This window comes from Salmo salar, chromosome 02, assembly GCF_965601325.2.
Source record: "Salmo salar chromosome 02, fSalSal1, whole genome shotgun sequence".
NCBI lineage: Eukaryota > Metazoa > Chordata > Actinopteri > Salmoniformes > Salmonidae > Salmo > Salmo salar.
In genome coordinates, this window is record NC_138292.1 from 91,081,776 (window position 1) to 91,102,846 (window position 21,071).

The 21,071-nt window shown below is 42.5% G+C and overlaps 1 protein-coding gene across 1 annotated transcript; it reads right to left on the reverse strand.

The window, feature by feature from the left end:
• Positions 1–5,498: 5,498 nt before the first annotated feature.
• Positions 5,499–18,726, reverse strand: LOC145864026 (uncharacterized). The gene is made up of 2 exons (XM_082968930.1): positions 18,216–18,726; positions 5,499–9,186 (listed from the first exon to the last, which is right to left on the reverse strand). Exons 1-2 carry the CDS (start codon positions 18,469–18,471, stop codon positions 8,048–8,050), a joined length of 1,395 nt encoding a protein of 464 aa, XP_082825056.1. The 5' UTR covers positions 18,472–18,726; the 3' UTR covers positions 5,499–8,047.
• Positions 18,727–21,071: the final 2,345 nt, after the last annotated feature.

The following is a 21,071-nucleotide window of genomic DNA, read 5'->3' on the forward strand; positions in this document are numbered from 1 at the left end:
TCCGGGAAACAAACGTATATGTTTTGGTTCCGCTGGGAGGATGTTTGGAGAGCTGCTTCGTAGCTGTGGAGAGTCCTTGAAAAAGCAAATGGAATAGTTGTTGTGAGTACCTGAGAATTTCTTACGTTTTATATGGATTCTGTAAATATATGAAAATATGATGAATTGTATGTGTGTATAATGATTACTCGAGATTTGATGAAGTAATACTGGAAATATAATTAGATACAATTTAAACAACCCATATGTAGATGAACGTAGGTTTTGAGTTGGAATCTTTAATGGATAATTTGATAAAGATGAGGTTTAAGCATTATTAAACAGTCTACAAAGTCTGGGCAGTTGGATGAAACTATAAAACGCTTATTGGACTTTCTCCATCCGGGTACTACATTTGAAATAAAACTGCCCTTAAGGCCTGGGGGGGTTCTTCCCAGTATGAGAGGAGTTGCTAGATTTATTGAATAAACTTTTTTCCATAAAGTTAGAGTGAGCCAAGGTAACTATGTAAATGTCTCTCGGACAAGGTGACTTTTATCAATATAGACTCTAAAAAGTCAAGGTTCCTGGAGTATCCTGTAGGGGTTCTTCAAATTGAAACTGTGGGGGAACCCCTAAAAGTTATTTGAAGAACATTTTGTGGGAACCTCTAAGTTCTTTGAAGAACCCCTTATCATGGTTCCTCAAAGAACCTTTTGGGGTTAATTTTTTTAACTCCCTGTCCACCCTCCATGCATTATAAAAACACATTTTAATAATAACAATATTGACAATATTGATTTAAATAATTCATTGTTTATTTTGTGGCACCACAAATGTGAATTAATATTAACAAAACAATTTATCAAACAAAACACATTACCAAATTGCAACATTTCTGTAGACATGTCAGACCATAATAAATAATACATTTACTTTGTATGGTGATTTTCATGACATTTAAAAACAAATAATAATAATGATGTACAATAAAAACATAATTAAAAATGAATCATAGGTAAACTAACAACATTGTAGACTGATGCTAAATACAGATTTTTCAGCTTTAGTGTGTATATCGTATCCGCTTAGTTATGTTAGGAAGTTTTCCATCTTTATGACCGGCCCTGGTAACTTCGGCCCAACTTCTATTATCCCCAGAACACAGTAACTTAACAACATAATTGTTCTTCTGGCATTTTGGGGAAATTTTACAGAAAATAAAAATCCAGTCATAGCAGAGCCCCAAGTCCCATGGGGACGTCCTCGAGGGCCTGGATGTTCTCCCCATCAAAGGCCAGCGGGATTTCAATCTCTTGGTGAAATGGATTTCCACCGATGTGCAGTAAAGGAGTGAAGAGCCGTGAAATCTGTGTCAACAAAAGTAAGAAAAGATTAATAAACAAACAATTAACAAAGAACATAACAAATGTTCAGCTGTAGTTGTATATAAGCATGTACACCTATGTTAATGAAGAAACAGATGATTGGTGTATAGACATACCTTGTCACGGACATAAAGGCCACTCGGGTCCTCATTGAAGAGGTAGGGCAAGAGCAGAATCGCTGCTGTGGTCTCCAGTCCTAGTAAAGTAAAGCAATGATCTTACTACACTTGCCAATTTTATTACAAAAGACATTAGAGAAAGGGAAGGAATAAGAGCAAATCCCTCTTCTGTATTGTCCTTCAGGGACTGTCAAAATAGCAGGATGATGTCCTCACCCCTGCCTTGATTCTCTACCTCTGATAGTCTTTATTCTCTTGTCTATATCCATTCCATGGACTTGATTCATTTCTGAGAAGATAATTTGCACACATTTGTACGCTAATAGATTTCAGTTTGTATTGACTGCTATGTAGGTTAAATGTACACTTCAAATGCAGCTGTCCTACAACATATCTGTACATTCTTCTTGATCCCAATTGCATTGTGTCCATGTTCTGTCCTATAAGAATTTCAAAGGAAGAGAAAATGTGTCAAAGAATAGTCTTACAAGCATTAATATATATATATTAAATAAATATTGAAAGATAAATGGCATCGACATTCAATGTAAAATAGAATAACATATTGGAGAAAGCACTAGCCAATACAGTACTGCCATACAGTAACAGTACTGCCATACAGGCCTAATATCACATTTCAAGATATCTTTGTACATAAATTGTTCAATAATTTCTCAGGCTGGCTTGAAAGATTATATGCAACATTTTGCTGCGTGGCAATACTGTGTTGGGATTCTGAAGGGCATTTATACAAAAGAGGTAGTCTAGACACTGTATTAGTACCATTATGCATTTGAATCCCATCTACAGCTACCATCTAAGATATTAATTTCCCTCCACAAGGGGGCGGACATGTAACGTTTCCAAAATTGGATAGTATTGTACATGTAACGTTTCCAAAATGGGGTAGTATTGTACATGTAACGTTTCCAAAATGGGGTAGTATTGTTCATGTAACGTTTCCAAAATGGGATAGTATTGTACATGTATCGTTTCCAAAATTGGATAGTATTGTACATGTAACGTTTCCAAAATGGGATAGTATTGTCCATGTAACGTTATGCCCCCTTGTGAGTTAATAGTATTGCATGCTGTAGCAGGCTATATAAAGAGGAAGACCTCCATTGACGATTCAGTTCGTTGTAACATCTCGTCTGGACAGGTCACCGTCCTTAGTTAGTTAGTTAGTTAGTTAACGAAGCTAACGTTAGCTAGTTCATTATCACAAAAGTGAGAACTGCTCTAGATTGGAAACTTACATTAATGAGTGTAAAGCCATGTTGTCTTCATGGAAACGATATACAATATATGGGAAAGAATATAGTTGAGGAAATAATCCAAACCTAGTTGTGCCTAGTTAGGACATAACGTTAGCTAGCTAGCTAACGGTACTGTACTGTAGCTCATACAACGCCGACGGTCAAACCCGGCTTTCTAATTTTTACGTTAATTAGCTATAGTAACGTTATGGAAGATATTCACAGAAAACCATCATTGTCTTCGTTATTCATTATTAGTATGTTATATTATTATAATAAATGATTTCGAGACATATTCAGAGCCAAACATCAACCCAACTAACTGTTGTCGCATCCAAACTTGTCACCATCGCTTTCAGTTGTAATTGCGAAGTTTCCGGAAGAAGTCCAGCAACAACGGAGGTTCCTCGATGAACCCACCTTCTAACAAGTTCTTTGAAGAACCTTTTGGGGCTGTTTTTCATTGACCAAGAACCCTACGGTTCTTAGGGGATCTGAGAACAACTCCAGTTGAACCCTTCATTTTTAGAGTGTAGTCGGCTCAATTTACTCTCAGATTCAAACATGATGATTCGCATCAACGATCAAGTCAGCTACTGCTGCTCCAATTCAGTATGAGGTGAGACGGTGAACTGATGTTGAACCGGGCAGTCAGCTGCTGCTGCTCCAATACAGTATGAGGTGAGACGGTGAACTGATGTTGAACCGGGCAGTCAGCTGCTGCTGCTCCAATACAGTATGAGGTGAGACGGTGAACTGATGTTGAACCGGGCAGTCAGCTGCTGCTGCTCCAATACAGTATGAGGTGAGACGGTGAACTGATGTTGAACCGGGCAGTCAGCTGCTGCTGCTCCAATACAGTATGAGGTGAGACGGTGAACTGATGTTGAACTGGGCAGTCAGTCATTCATTCTGTACTATGAGTCTGGTCTAACATTGTTGGAATTGAAAAAGCCTACTGCACATTGTGGTGGAAATTCTAACCAATAAGGAGAGACTTTGTCATTTCTTCAAACAATCAATTATTTGATAAGAATTGCAATAATGTAGCTGGTCAGCCCTACACTCTGAGGTGGAAGGCCGAGAGCTCGATGACACAAGGAGTTCAGAAGCCTTATATAGTCAAACTATCTTGTGCATAAATCAGACCCAGCCTGAACTGTGTGATGTAGTAGAGAGTTGTAGTTTCTCTAGAGATAAATCAGACCCAGACTGAACTGTGTGATGTAGTAGGGAGTTGTAGTTTCTCTAGAGATAAATCCGATCCAGACAGAACTGTGTGATGTAGTAGGGAGTTGTAGTTTCTCTAGAGATAAATCAGATCCAGGCAGAACTGTGTGATGTAGTAGGGAGTTGTAGTTTCTCTAGAGATAAATCAGATCCAGACTGAACTGTGTGATGTAGTAGGGAGTTGTAGTTTCTCTAGAGATAAATCAGATCCAGCCTGAACTGTGTGATGTAGTAGGGAGTTGTAGTTTCTCTAGAGATAAATCAGATCCAGACTGAACTGTGTGATGTAGTAGGGAGTTGTAGTTTCTCTAGAGATAAATCAGACCAAGCCTGAAATGTGTGATGTAGTAGGGAGTTGTAGTTTCTCTAGAGATAAATAAGATCCAGACTGAACTGTGTGATGTAGTAGGGAGTTGTAGTTTCCAACAGGACAATATTCTACATAGTTTAGCGCATAAAACGTAATTAACTACAATGAGCATAATCCATTGCGTGCCGACTTGTCTTGTCTGTGTTTCTTTTACACCTGCTATGTAAAAGAGACAGAAGAATGCACAATGGTCAATGCTATCTGGGATCCTTGGGACATCCCTACCCTAAACCCTAACCTTAACCCCTACCTTAACCATTTTAAATGTCAACTTCAAAGGTCTAGGGGCATCCCAAGGATGTATCTCTACCTGAAAATACATAATCTAAGTGATTGATAGTTGGTATTCAGCAGTCATAAAGCCTTATTTACTTTAATGAACTACTAAAATAGTGATTTTGTCAGACAGCAGCTCTACACTTTATTGACTGACTGATCCATTCATCCTTCCATCCCTCCTCAGTCTTCCTCTCCTCTGAAGACCCAGTGAGGGTGGAGCTCAGTCAGAGAGCTGTTGAGGGACTGGTTAGGAAGAACACTTCTACAGCCAGAGAGGTGAGAGGTCACACATGGTTTAGATGGTAAATATTTACGTCCCCTTAGCAGTTCATCACATCAGCAAAAGGGAATATGTTCCATCATCTATATTTATTTACATTAGTGCAAATCGTCCACTGATATTGGTGTAATTTCTCACCCCTTCTGGCTGTATGAACGTTAATTTGCATATTTGGTGGCCAGACTCAAATTCCGAACACAATGCCCATCCTGGCAGATCTAAACCTAATGCAGCACATTGTGACTTTTGTGCATCCAGACCTAATGCAGTTTGGAGTGATCAGATGACAGAAGTCACATTTAGGTGCCAGGTGTAACTGAGGCCATAGATGCTCCATATCCATTACTTTGAGTGTTTTATATAATATGACTAAATGTGTTTCTGTGTTGCAGGGGCAGTCAAGAAATGGAACAGCAAGGCCACAGAACATGACATAAGCAGAGCTGTGGGAGACCACCTCAAGTCCCTGGTAGAGCCGGGGGTGGTGTTTACCACTCCACCACGCCTTCAGCAGGCTGGAAAAGTGGGATTGATACTGTTTATCATACTAAGATGGACATGGTCAGTCATCGGGTTCATTTGTTTTACAATATGTTTAAATCAAATCAAGCTTTATTTATACAGCACATTTCAGACATGGATGCAACGCAATGGCTTCACAGGGGAAAAAAAACTGAAATATTTAGTACATTTACATTTTAATCATTTAGCAGACGCTCTCATCCAGAGCAACTTGAATGCATACATTTCATGCAAAAAATGTGTACTGGCCTCCTGTGGGAATCGAACCCACAACCCTGGCGTTGCACACGCCATGCTGGCATTGCAAACACCATGCTCTACCAACTGAGCCACAGGGAAGACTTTAGTACACAACAAACATAAGAGGATAAAAAAGACTAACAACTGAAAGACAAATGAACATTCTAAGGAAATGCCATTGATTCAAATATTAATTGGATGCAACATCCAACCCAAAATATAAGTTTGTTTTACTACATTGTTTGTTGTTACGTTCCCCAGCAAGAAAAATCTCAAATGTTGCTCAAATAGAAGAGGGAACTAACAAAGAGTCACTGACAACAACCACAACTAAACAGGTGAGGTTTTAGGAGGGGTTCTGAAAGACACTATGGGGGTGTCCACTGAAAGTTGACTAGTAACAACAACTGGGACCTAAAAGACACCCACCATGAGACCCCACTAAATCTGCCCAAGAAGAGACAAACAAAAGAAAAACCCACACCAAACTTAAAGACAGGAAGCAAACCAAAAAGGTGGAGCAACTAAAAGTGTTGACTCTCCACATGTATCAAGACCACTGGAGCACTGGGCCAGACACTCTTAAATAGAACCTGGACCAGCTCAGGTGAAACACCTTCCCACTAACGAGATGGACAAGCCAGCACAGCTGTAACACATACTGACTAACGAGGTGACACCAATCAGTGCGTCCTACGTGCTAACAAGCTAGACGTGCTAACGGAGCTAGACGTGCTAACGAGCTATACCTGCTAAAGTCCAACCTCAAAACATAAATGGAAAAACCAAAGCCTGTAACACCTTCCCCTTTAAGACAACAAATATATCCTATATTTTTGATGGACAAGTTTGCTCACCACCAACAGAAAACAACTTCCATTTCACATTATGATCATCTACAATGCTTCACCTTCACCAATATAATCATGGTGTCTACTGGCTGTCAACAATTAAAAACAAGAAAAACACATATTTCTAAACAATAATATACAATCGTTTTATTTTCTCTCCTTTTTCTTTCTATAGAATCCTAAAACTCACTAGCTTCTAGAACTCTCATCCCCTTGGAACGAGCCCAAACAAAACTGATCTCCAATAGGTAAAAGCATGTAGTCAAAATAAATTGTGATCCATGGCAATGCACTGGCTAAACGCAAAACACAAATCTTTTTGACTGCCCATCCTTGAGACAATTAGCAACCAAGTTGTCCTTACCACGGACATGTCTGATTTCAAGAGGAAACTCCTGCAATATCCGTAGTAACTTTCCACCTCACTGCAGAGCTTCTCTCTCTTTTCAGGGTTCACTAGATAGGTATCTTGTTGGATCGGGGACCAGTCTCCAATGTCATGCTCTAGTACATTTGGGTTGGCACATCTGAGAATTAACCCTGATATTCATAAAAACAGGGCAACAATGTGAATATATTTGTACCAAAAAAATGGTCAGTTGGTTGCATAAATAATTATCATTACTAAATGTTACATGAATTGTAAATATGAAATATTTGATTGCATAGTCTTATTTTCGACGTCTTTTCAATGACATTTTGCTAGGTGGGATAGCCCCAATGTCAAAACACAGTTTTAAAGTGTCCAAATCAATAACCAACATGCAGAAACAGTTTGTGATAAATTGAAAACCTAAACATAAAATGTGCTATGTACACAAACATCTGCCACAATAATCATATTACTTGTATTTTTTTAAACAAGCTCCTTATAAACTGCAGAAGCACCAAAAACGCTGTTGTTTTGACAAGTAGCAATAAATCACTGATATCGATTGGGGGGAAATCAGGTTGTACGTGCTGTTGAAACTAACAACTAAACAAAAACACATGAAAATGGGAGATATATTTCACCTCACTGGTTAGAGGACAACCTGCATAAGACAGTCAGCTACATTTTGGAGTGATGCATTTAAATGTAGGGGTTGCTAAACAAAGGAACACAACACTTATTCATCGATATCATGCTAAAATCATTTGTGTGACAGGAGGGAGATGAAGTTGCACGTCCTGTTAAAACAAACAGCTCAAAAACCACATGGAATCTGGGAATAATGTGTACATCACTGGTTAGAGGACAATTTGTAGAAAGCAGCTAGCTACATTTTGAAGTGTTGCATTTTGATTCAAGTGCGTCACCAACGTGGTAAGTGTAACACAGCTCTTTTTTTGTTAGTCACTTTTTGTTAAATCTCATAAATAGTACTCTTTCAATTCAGAGCCTGGATTTTCCCCCTGAGGCTAATATCCATATCATGTTGAAATCAATAGAACAGGGGACAAACGTTTAGGGTTCTACATTGTGACATCATTAAAATACTCCTACTACAATGTTAAAACATTCTACATTGTGACATTATTTCATTGATATCATGAAACAACTCCTTCATGTATTTTCTGATGTTTAATCAGAGATCTTTTATCAGAGTATCTCTTCCCACATTGATCACAGCTAGGAGGTTTCTCTCCTGTGTGTGTTCTCTGATGTGATACTAGGCTGGTTAGCCAAGCAAATCTTATCCCACATTGACTACAGCTATATTGTTTCTCTCCTGTGTGTGTTCTCTGGTGTATAGTGAGATAGCTAGACGTAGAAAAACTCTTCCCACATTGAGTACAGCTATATGGTTTCTCTCCTGTATGAGTTCTCTGGTGTTTAGTGAGAACTCTAGATGTAGAAAAACTATTCCCACATTGGTTACAGCTATAAGGTTTCTCTCCTGTGTGTGTTCTCTGGTGTAATTTTAGGCTGTCTGGCCGAGTAAAACTCTTCCCACATTGATTACAGCTATAAGGTTTCTCTCCTGTGTGTGTTTTCTGGTGCTTCTTCATATTCTGTGAAGATGAGAATCTTTTTCCACAATCTGAACAGTGGAATGGCTTCTCTCCTGTGTGTACTCGCTGGTGTCTAGTCAGATGGCAAGATGAAATATAAGTCTTCCCACATTGATCACAGCAATAAGGTTTCTCTCCTGTGTGTGTTCTCTGGTGTACAGTCAATTCACTAGATGTAATAAAACATTTCACACATTGATTACAACTAAAAGATTTCTCTCCTGTGTGTGTCCTCTGGTGTGATAACAGGTTGCTTGACTGAGTAAAACTCTTCCCACATTGAGTACAGCTGTATGGTTTCTCTCCTGTATGTGTTCTCTGGTGTATAATCAGATAGCTAGATGTAGTAAAACTCTTCCCACATTGATCACAGCTGTAAGGTTTCTCTCCAGTGTGAATTCTCAGGTGTACTTTTAGTGATTTTAATCTTAAGTAACTCTTCCCACAATCAAAACAGTGGTGAGATTTCTCTCCTGTGTGTACTCGCTGGTGTATTTTAAGTTCTGATGAAGATTTGCAACGTTTTCCACAGTCAGAGCAGCAGATATATTTCTTTCCTGTGGGTCTCTGCTGGTGTTTCTTGAGGTGATAGAATCTGGACAGACTCGTCTCTGCCTCGTCAGCATCATGATGTTGAGGCTCCCCAGAGGATCCATGATAGTCACGTCTCTCGCCTGTGTGAACAAGTCAGACAGATGGTTAAAGGCCCACAACAGCAGAAATCCACTGAAAAAGGTGATGCCAACAGCGTAGCCATGATACTGTACAACAATTGACGTCTGTAATGAATGTTAAAATTACTTGACAATTGTCTTAAGACAGTCAAGTGAGCAACAATAGTCATATTTAGTGTTGTTTTCACATTAGTAGTAACTAGAAATAAGTAAAAGGTGTTGAACTCCTAAGCAGTGTGCCAGGCAACTTTTGGTATCCAATATAGGCCCCTTTCTGTGTTTGCTAAAATTGCGACAAGGGCGATGCGCACACAATTTGATTGCAGAAACACCTCCCTGCTAATGCAGAAACCGCTAGTTATGGATGTAGTATATCTGCCTGGAGCAAAAATGGTGAGCAAGTGGCCTAAGCTGTGCCATTAGAGATTCTGGGTTCCAGTCCAAGCTCTGTTGCAGCCGGCCGCGACCGGGAGGCCCATGGGGCGACGCACAATTGGCCCACCGTCGTCCGGGTTAGGGGAGGGTTTGGCCGGCAGGGATATCCTTGTCTCATCGCGCACTAGCGACTCCTGTGGCGGGCCGGACGCAGTGCACGCTGACCAGGTTGCCAGGTGTACAGTGTTTCCTCCGACACATTGGTGCTGCTGGCTTCTGGGTTGGATGGGCATTGTGTCAAGAAGCATCGCGGCTAGGTTGGGTTGTGTTTCGGAGGACGCATGGCTCTCGACCTTCGCCTCTCCAGAGTCCGTATGGGAGTTGCAGCGATGAGACAAGACTAAGTACCAATTGGGGAGAAAAAAGGGGTGAAAAAAAATAAATATATTTAACAAATGGTGAGCAAAGATTAGTTTTCACAATGTATTCTGAATATTACAGCAATAGATCAGGAGTGCTACTCAAGGAAACTCACATTAAGCTCTGTGTCTATTCACTAATTCACCACCGTGGGGGAAAACTCAGGGGAGTTCTCATAGGCTGACAGCAAATATAGCTTCCATTTCCAGGTTGATTATGATTATTATTATCATTTGACACTACTTTGGGTTATAATTGTAAAGCTCGTTTGAATGTCCTGATTTAATATAATGTTTGTGTTATTGTCGAAAATGTACTACTTTATATTTAAAAACGACTTCAACCATTAAAATGATCATTGGCTAGTTTTCCATCAGCCTGACATCAGCCTGACAATGAGGTTTTGTCCACTAAGTGTATGCCAAAATGGTCTATAATGTCACCTAACAACAACATAGACCTCCTGTAGGACACATAACATAACCTAACAACAACATAGACCTACTGTAGGACCCATAACTTCACCTAACAACAACATAGACCTAGGACTATAAATCATTTAATATTTCAGGTGAAACAAGGAGACTAAAATGTCTTTGTCATGACAATTCATAACCTGATCACCAGATAATTTTGTGAATAATCCCACTAGGCTACTCTGTAATGTGTTGTCATTCTAAAATGTCCTGAATAAAGGAAAATAGCTCTGTGTGTTGTACAATAGCCTATCCATCAAGGAACAGTTCTCTACACATTATGAGCTAAGTATCTCCGTTTCCAAACGGACTAACGAGACCCTACTGTAAATCAAGTAAACAATAACACATAAATATCGATTTGTTTGGGATGTTGGATCCAACGTGGAGCACGGCATAACTGTCTTTACTGGTGTAATGAATGAAGAACTACATTTGACTGGCATGCAGAAAATGATTTCCTGGATCAGCTGATGATAGTTGAACATGTGACTGTAACTAAACAGCTACAGTATTAAGTATTATGTGTAATTATTGAAGAACCGCATTAATGACAGTATCCATTTGGGAGTTGTCAATAAAGTTAAGGTAACTCTCGGTTAGAACCATTAAATTTAGTAAACTGAAATGATTTAGGATTTCTGTGCCCATGAAAACTGTTTTCCCAGCGTAACATAAGGAGACAGTAAATGTTACGTAGTTAGAGAGCATTTCAGAGATCTGAATACAAAAAACAGTCCGACAGCAAGATCCAGTATTTAAGTTAAAGTTCATCATATGACAAGCTTAACGTTATGACTATAACTACTGTTCCCTGAAGGAGGGAAACTAGGTACAACATACTATTAAATCCACCAGGGAGGGGTGCGTCACTTGAGTGGGTTGAGTCACTGACGTGGTCTTCCTGTCTGGGTTGGCGCCCCCCCTTGGGCTGTGCCGTGGCGGAGATCTTTGTGGGCTATACTCGGCCTTGTCCCGGGATGGTATGTTGGTGGTTGGAGATATCCCTCCAGTGGTGTGGAGGCTGAGCTTTGGCAAAGTGGGTGGGGTAATATCCTACCTGTTTGGCCCTGTCCTGGGGTTTCATCGGATGGGGCCACAGTGTCTCCTGACCCCTCCTGTCTCAGCCTCCAGTATTTATGCTGCAGTAGTTTATGTGTCGGGGGCCTAGGGTCAGTCTGTCACATCTGGAGTATTTCTCTTGTCTTTTCCGGTGTCCTGTGTGAATTTAAATATGCTCTCTCTAATTCTCTCTTTCTCTCTCTCGGAGGACCTGAGCCCTAGGACCATGCCTCAGGACTACCTGGCTTGATGACTCCTTGCTGTCCCCAGTCCACCTGGCCATGCTGCTGCTCCAGTTCAAACTATTCTGCCTGCAGCTATGGAACCCTGACCTGTTCACCGGACGTGCTACCTGTCCCAGACCTGTTGTCCCAGACCTGCTGGAACCCTGACCTATTCACCGGACGTGCTACCTGTCCCAGACCTGCTGTTTTCAACTCTCTAGAGAGCAGGAGCGGTAGAGATACTCTCAAAGATCGGCTATGAAAAAGCCAACTGACACTTACTCTTGTGTTACTGACTTGTTGCACCCTCGACAACTACTATGATTATTATTATTTGACAATGCTGGTCATTTATGAACATTTGAACATCTTGGCCATGTTCTGTTATAATCGCCACCCGGCACAGCCAGAAGAGGACTGGCCACCCCTCATAGCCTGGTTCCTCTCTAGGTTTCTTCCTAGGTTTTGGCCTTTCTCGGGAGTTTTTGCTAGGCACCGTGCTTCTACACCTGCATTGCTTGCTGTTTGGGGTTTTAGGCTGGGTTTCTGTACAGCACTTTGAAATCAGCTGATGTAAGAAGGGCTATATAAATACATTTGATTTGATTAGTGCCTATAATTACTGTTCCCTGAAGGAGGGAAACTAGGTACAACATACTATTAAATCCACACCTCGCTGGAAGCCCCACATTCCACAGGTGATGAGCGTGAAACTCGGATATATTCCTTAAATGATTTAATCCTTAAATGTAATACCTCACTTCACCGACCCAGGAAGTTCCGGAGCCAAACAGGTGTTGTAACTCGTTCATAACTGGCACGCAGATCGGTAGAAATGGTAAGATAAATTGGCACTTCAAACAGAAATGGAAAAAGTTTGCCTATTTTACCAGAAACTTCAGGAGCATAACGTCAGAATTAACGAAGGCCAGCAGCAGGTGGGGAATTGGTTATTTTCTTCTGGTTATATTGACCTCTGGCTTCCTCAAGTCATTTGTGTGTGTTAATTATTTAATCAAACGCTTGAAGCATCAGTTCAGTTCAAGTTCTGCACATACAGTTGATTTTATTAAACACATGGGATGTGTCTATATGAACAAATACACATCATAAAATTTCAACCAATCAAGTGGTAGAAAGAATATACTTTTTTTTATTTTTTTTTTTTTTTATTTTTAAATCTGCCCTAGAACATACATGCATTCAGACCCCTTCCCTTTTTACACATTTGGTTATTATAATTTTATTTTTATTTTTTCAATTATCAATTTTCAGACAATACCCCATAAAAGTGAGAGAAAAAAAGTTTAGAAATGCTTGTATGTATGTATGTATGTATGTATGTATGTATGTATATATACACACACACACACATACATACATACATACATATATATATATATATCATGCCAGTAGGTTACAGTAGGTTGTATCTCTCTAGGTCATGCCAGTAAGCTACAGTAGGTTGTAACTCTCTAGGTCATGCCAGTAGGTTACAGTAGGTTGTATCTCTCTAGGTCATGCCAGTAGGTTACAGTAGGTTGTATCTCTCTAGGTCATGCCAGTAGGTTACATCTACATTTACATTTAAGTCATTTAGCAGACGCTCTTATCCAGAGCGACTTACAAATTGGTGCATTCACCTTATGATATCCAGTGGAACAACCACTTTACAATAGTGCATCTAAATCTTTTAGGGGGGGGGGGGGGGGGGGGGTTAGAAGGATTACTTTATCCTATCCTAGGTATTCCTTAAAGAGGTGGGGTTTCAGGTGTCTCGGGAAGGTGGTGATTGACTCCGCTGTCCTGGCGTCGTGAGGGAGCTTGTTCCACCATAGGGGTGCCAGAGCAGCGAACAGTTTTGACTGGGCTGAGCGGGAACTGTGCTTCCTCAGAGGTAGGGGGGCCAGCAGGCCAGCGGTAGATGAGCGCAGTGCCCTCGTTTGGGTGTAGGGACTGATCAGAGCCTGAAGGTACGGAGGTGCCGTTCCCCTCACGGCTCCGTAGGCAAGCACCATGGTCTTGTAGCGGATGCGAGCTTCAACTGGAAGCCAGTGGAGAGAGCGGAGGAGCGGGGTGACGTGAGAGAACTTGGGAAGGTTGAACACCAGACGGGCTGCGGCGTTCTGGATGAGTTGTAGGGGTTTAATGGCACAGGCAGGGAGCCCAGCCAACAGCGAGATGCAGTAATCCAGACGGGAGATGACAAGTGCCTGGATTAGGACCTGCGCCGCTTCCTGTGTGAGGCAGGGTCGTACTTTGCGAATGTTGTAGAGCATGAACCTACAGGATCGGGTCACCGCCTTGATGTTAGTGGAGAACGACAGGGTGTTGTCCAGGGTCACGCCAAGGTTCTTAGCACTCTGGGAGGAGGACACAATGGAGTTGTCAACCGTGATGGCGAGATCATGGAACGGGCAGTCCTTCCCTGGGAGGAAAAGCAGCTCCGTCTTGCCGAGGTTCAGCTTGAGGTGGTGATCCGTCATCCACACTGATATGTCTGCCAGACATGCAGATATGCGATTCGCCACCTGGTTATCAGAAGGGGGAAAGGAGAAGATGAATTGTGTGTCGTCTGCATAGCAATGATATGAGAGACCATGTGAGGATATGACAGAGCCAAGTGACTTGGTATATAGCGAGAATAGGAGAGGGCCTAGAACAGAGCCCTGGGGGACACCAGTGATAAGAGCACGTGGTGCGGAGACAGATTCTCGCCACGCCACCTGGTAGGAGCGACCTGTCAGATAGGACGCAATCCAAGCGTGGGCCGCGCCGGAGATGCCCAACTCGGAGAGGGTGGAGAGGAGGATCTGGTGGTTCACAGTATCAAAGGCAGCAGATAGGTCTAGAAGGATGAGAGCAGAGGAGAGAGAGTTAGCTTTAGCAGTGCGGAGAGCCTCCGTGACACAGAGAAGAGCAGTCTCAGTTGAGTGACCAGTCTTGAAACCTGACTGATTTGGATCAAGAAGGTCATTCTGAGAGAGATAGCAAGAGAGCTGGCCAAGGACGGCACGTTCAAGAGTTTTGGAAAGAAAAGAAAGAAGGGATACTGGTCTGTAGTTGTTGACATTGGAGGGATCGAGTGTAGGTTTTTTCAGAAGGGATGCAACTCTCGCCCTCTTGAAGACAGAAGGGACGTAGCCAGCGGTCAAGGATGAGTTGATGAGCGAGGTGAGGTAAGGGAGAAGGTCTCCGGAAATGGTCTGGAGAAGAGAGGAGGGGATAGGGTCAAGCGGGCAGGTTGTTGGGCGGCCGGCCATCACAAGACGCGAGATTTCATCTGGAGAGAGAGGGGAGAAAGAGGTCAAAGCACAGGGTAGGGCAGTGTGAGCAGGACCAGCGGTGTCGTTTGACTTAACAGATGAGGATCGGATGTCGTCGACCTTCTTTTCAAAATGGTTGACGAAGTCATCCGCAGAGGGGGGGGGGAGGATTCAGGAGGGAGGAGAAGGTGGCAAAGAGCTTCCTAGGGTTAGAGGCAGATGCTTGGAATTTAGAGTGGTAGAAAGTGTCTTTAGCAGCAGAAACAGAAGAGGAAAATGTAGAGAGGAGGGAGTGAAAGGATGCCAGGTCCGCAGGGAGGCGAGTTTTCCTCCATTTCCGCTCGGCTGCCCGGAGCCCTGTTCTGTGAGCTCGCAATGAGTCGTCGAGCCACGGAGCAGGAGGGGAGGACCGAGCCGGCCTGGAGGATAGGGGACATAGAGAGTCAAAGGATGCAGAAAGGGAGGAGAGGAGGGTTGAGGAGGCAGAATCAGGAGATAGGTTGGAGAAGGTTTGAGCAGAGGGAAGAGATGATAGGATGGAAGAGGAGAGAGTAGCGGGAGAGAGAGAGCAAAGGTTGCGACGGCGCAATACCATCCGAGTAGGGGCAGAGTGAGAAGTGTTGGAGGAGAGCGAGAGGGAAAAGGATACAAGGTAGTGGTCGGAGATTTGGAGGGGAGTTGCAATGAGATTAGTGGAAGAACAGCATCTAGTAAAGATGAGGTCAAGCATATTGCCTGCCTTGTGAGTAGGGGGGGAAGGTGAGAGGGTGAGGTCAAAAGAGGAGAGGAGGGGAAAGAAGGAGGCAGAGAGGAATGAGTCAAAGGTAGACGTGGGGAGGTTAAAGTCACCCAGAACTGTGAGAGGTGAGCCATCCTCCGGAAAGGAACTTATCAAGGCGTCAAGCTCATTGATGAACTCTCCAAGGGAACCTGGAGGGCGATAAATGATAAGGATGTTAAGCTTGAAACTGCTGGTAACTGTGACAGCATGGAATTCAAAGGAGGCGATAGACAGATGGGTCAGGGGAGAAAGAGAGAAAGTCCACTTGGGAGAGATGAGGATTCCAGTGCCACCACCCCACTGGCCAGATGCTCTCGGGGTGTGCGAGAACACGTGGGCAGACGAGGAGAGAGCAGTAGGAGTAGCAGTGTTATCTGTGGTAATCCATGTTTCCGTCAGCGCCAAGAAGTCGAGGGACTGGAGGGTAGCATAGGCTGAGATGAACTCTGCCTTGTTGGCCGCAGACCGGCAGTTCCAGAGGCTGCCGGAGACCTGGAACTCCACGTGGGTTGTGCGCGCTGGGACCACCAGGTTAGAGTGGCAGCGGCCACGCGGTGTGAAGCGTTTGTATGGGCTGTGCAGTGGGGAGAGAACAGGGATAGACAGACACATAGTTGACAGGCTACAGAAGAGGCTACGCTAATGCAAAGGAGATTGGAATGACAAGTGGACTACACGTCTCGAATGTTCAGAAAGTTAAGCTTACGCTGCAAAAATCTTATTGACCAAAATGACTAAAATGATACAGTACTGCTGGCTGGTGAAGTAGGCTAGCTAGCAGTGGCTGCGTTGTTGACTTTGTTTGAAAGTGTAGCTGGCTAGGTAACCTCGATTGTATCATGATAAGGTGTAGTACTGAAACTATGGCAACTATGTAGCTAGCTAACATAACACTAATCAAGACGTTCCTTTGTAATGTATTTAGTTTCTACAATGCTGCTCGTCGGTAATAGTTGGCTAGGTTTGGAAAGTGGCGTCGCGGGGGACGAAAATAGCTGGCTAGCTAACCTCGATAATTAATCTAAACTACACAATTATCAAACTATGACAAAGACAACTATGTAGCTAGCTAAAACTACACTAATCAAATCGTTCCGTTGTAATGTATTAGTTTCTACAGTGCTGCTAGTCGGTAGAAGTTGGCTAGCTAGCAGTGTTGACTAAGTTTTGGAGAACGGCGTCACGGAGGACGAAAATAGCTGGCTAGCTAACCTCGATAATTACTCTAAACTACACAATTATCTTTGATACAAAGACAGCTATGTAGCTAGCAAAAAAATTGCTCAGATCAAACAAATCAAACCGTTGTAATGTAATGAAATGTAATATTACCTGCGGAGCGAAGTGCAGCACGACTACCTATCTCTCTAGGTCATGCCATTAGGCTACAGTAGGTTGTAACTCTCTAGGTCATGCCAGTAGGCTACAGTAGGTTGTATCTCTCTAGGTCATGCCAGTAGACTACAGTAGGTTGTATCTCTTTAGGTCATGCCAGTAGGTTACAGTAGGTTGTATCTCTCTAGGTCATGCCAGTAGGTTACAGTAGGTTGTACCTCTCTAGGTCATGCCAGTAGGTTACAGTAGGTTGTATCTCTCTAGGTCATGCCAGTAGGTTACAGTAGGTTGTACCCCTCTAGGTCATGCCAGTAGGTTACAGTAGGTTGTATCTCTCTAGGTCATGCCAGTAGGTTACAGTAGGTTGTACCCCTTTAGGTCATGCCAGTAGGTTACAGTAGGCTGTATCCAAGTGGAAACAATTGCCATCCCAATGTGGAAAGTGTCGAATTTGGTCAACAACAAAATGAATGGCTTATTTGCTACGTGAGGTTTACTTGATCTAACATAAGTTTCGTAATTCTTAAGTTGTTATGTGGACACGTGACATACCGACAACTTTGATAGAAACACTATAGGATTTGTCTCCAGATTGCTATGCATATTCATGCTAGTAGCTTAGCATCTCTCTCCATTGAATACAGGCGGTTGACGTCAACAACCCTCATAGAATATAAACAATAGATTACAATAATAAGATGTATCAACCAATCCAAAGACAGGATAGGTGGGAGCGAGACAACCCACAGTGCAGCTTTGTGGACAACGACTCCACTTGTTAGGGCGGAGAGACATCTTGTCAGTATATCCATAATCTTTGGTGTAGCCAACCCAACTCTCACATGGCTCTATTGGGGGTCACGGTGTGTAGTAAAACATCACTACATTAAAATCAGCAGATAGACCCTTCTCAAATATATATGTTAAGTCACTTTTTGGAAACGGAACGGAGAAAACAAGGGGTAGTTTGTTCTCTACGTCGTCTGATTCTAGACATATCAGTCATCATCCCAGGGCCCACCGTTAAAGAGGTATTGACGAGCCAACTCCAAATATCCCAAGTTAAAAACTAATTGAAGGTGGTACTTACTGGTGTTAATCAGATCTCCCATCTCCTCCTCTTCATCTTTCAATGTGACAGTAATCTCTCCATCCTCCTCTTTCACTCTGAACACGTCTTCCTCTTCTTCTTTCACTGTAACAGCCTCACCCTCTACTTCTTGTTTTACTGTAACAGCCTCCTCTTCCTTCTCCTCTTTTATGACAATGTTCAGCCCCAGAGCTTCTTTCTCCGTCCAGCAGACCTCCTCTTCTTTAACAGGAGGGGAGTAGTTTAGGGAGCTCATGTTCGGGGATGTTAGCTAGCTAGCTATCATTAGCGACTAGGCAAATGCTAACTTAACCAGCCAGCTACTATAGCTGACTAATAAAAAATAACGTAATATTAAATTAAATAGGTTAACAAGTAGATACGACAGAAGTGTGTCTAAAACACAGTAGGTAATATACACCGAAAGCGTATAAATAGCTTGAATCTTTCGGCTATGTTGGCTAGCAAGCTACCGAGGTGGTTGACGAGCTGTTTATGAAGAACCGTCCACTAGATTATACGTCACGCTGGCAGCATCGCCTGAAAGACGCACATCGCCGTCTGCTGACTGGAGGGAAACGCAGTTGAGGATCAGATTTTATTTTCAGACAAAGATTATTTTACATGGATTTAATTTACTTTTTTTTAAACTTTAGTTTACAGCGCATTCGGAAAGTATTCAGACCCCATGACTTTTTCCACATTTTGTCACGTTACAGCGTTATTCTAAAATGTATTAAATAGAAAATGTTGCTCATCAATCTACACACAATACCCCATAATGACAAAGCGAAAGCAGATTTTTAGAAATTATCGGAAATGTATTTCAAATAAAAAACAAAAATTCCGTATTCAGACCCTTTGCTCCACTAACCTCTCTGTGGCTGTCTCCTCGCTGAGCTTCTGGCTCGCTTGGCTTGCTCTCTCTCTCCCTGCGCCTCCTCCAGGTATGATCTGGTTTCGTTTGTTACTTTGTTGGTTTAGTTAGTTTCCATTCAGTCATGTTTACACACACATATTCACGCATCCATGCATCCATGCACCTTACATTATGACATTTCCACACCTCATTCCTTTTTCTTTGTTTATAGTTAATAGTTTATTTTTATAATAAAGAATGTTTTGAATTGGCCTATACCAGTTGTTGATGTCCTCTCATTTTTGCCACAGGCTATGAGCCGGCCTGTGACAAGTGGGGGCTCATCCGTAAGTTGTGACAAGTGGGGGCTCATCCGTAAGTTGTGACAAGTGGGGGCTCATCTGTAAGTTGTGACAAGTGGGGGCTCATCCGTAAGTTGTGACAAGTGGGAGCTCATCCGTAAGTTGTGACAATTGGGAGCTCATCCGTAAGTTGTGACAAGTGGGAGCTCATCCGTAAGTTAAGGTTAGTTGTACATATAGTTGGGTTAGTTTAGTTCAGGTTGCCAAGTTTTTGTTTGAGAGGGATGTTTTGGTTTGGCCAATATTGTTGGAGAGAGCATTGAGAGCCATGTTCTTTTGGTTCAGTTAGCTTGGTAGCTAAATTTGGTTAGCAATTCACTTGGTTTTTGTTCAAGTGGGAGTCCTCTCCTGTTCAGGCTTATCAGCGAGTGTCAATAGGAGGCTCGTGGTGTTTTTGTTTTAGGTGGCAGTGAACGTGGGTAGAGCTTCCCTTTTCCTTTTCCCCTACATCGGCTCGGGAGCACCTCCGTGGTTATGGGGGGGCCGCCAGTTTCTGGTTGTCTTTTCCACTCTGCTGGTTTTGTGTGCATAAAACCCCACCACATGTGACTGCACGAAGACCAGGGCCAGTTAGTTAGTTGTTTTTGGAGGATAGTGGGGTGTGGCTCCTGTCCTTGAACCCAGAATAACAGCAGGTGAGTTTTTTTTTTTTTTAGCATTTGTAATAGTTGTATTGGTTGAGGGAAATGTCTTCCATTCTGAGTGGTTTTGTTCAAGCTCCTTCAGAGGTAGCCTTAGAGTTGTGTACTAAGGAACAGTTAAAACCTGTTGGGGATAGGGGGCAGTATTGACACGGCTGGATAAAAAACGTACCCGATTTAATCTGGTTACTACTCCTGCCCAGTAACTAGAATATGCATATAATTATTGGCTTTGGATAGAAAACACCCTAAAGTTTCTAAAACTGTTTGAATGGTGTCTGTGTATAACAGAACTCCTATGGCAGGCCAAAACCTGAGAAGATTTCAAGCAGGAAGTGGCCTGTCTAAGAAGTAGTGTTTCATCTTGGCTCTTTTTATTGAAGACTCAGGATCTGTGCAATAACGTGACTCTTCCTACGTCTTCCATAGGGTCTCAGAGCCCGGGAAAACGTTGAACGATATCGAGGCAGGCTCTGGCTGAAACACTTTATCGCTTTTGGCAAGTGGCCACTCAGAGTACTATGGGCTTAGGCGCGTGCCCGCTTCGACCGAATGGTTTCTTTTCCTTTGTCTGTTAATCTAAACGCAGATTCCCGGTCGGAATATTATCGCTTTTTTATGAGAAAAATGGCATAAAAATTTATTTTAAACAGCGGTTGACATGCTTCGAAGTACGGTAATGGAATATTTAGAATTCTTTTGTCACGAATTGCGCCATGCTCGTCACCCTTATTTAGCCTTTAGGATAGTGTCTAGAACGCACGAACAAAACGCCGCTGTTTGGATATAACGATGGATTATTTTGGACCAAACCAACATTTGTTATTGAAGTAGAAGTCCTGGGAGTGCATTCTGACGAAGACAACAAAGGTAAGAACATTTTTCTTATAGTAAATCTGACTTTGATGAGTGCTAAACCTGCTGGGTGTCTAAATAGCTAGCCCTGTGATGCCGGGCTATCTACTGAGAATATTGCAAAATGTGCTTTCACCGA

Excerpts from the sequence above, each read along its gene's own strand:
- LOC145864026 (XM_082968930.1), bottom strand. The coding sequence starts at position 18,471 with ATGAGCTCCCTAAACTACTCCCCTCCTGTTAAAGAAGAGGAGGTCTGC. Across the intron at positions 9,187-18,215 it reads GGGAGATCTGATTAACACCA|GCGAGAGACGTGACTATCAT; the intron begins GTAAGTACCACC and ends TTGTTCACACAG.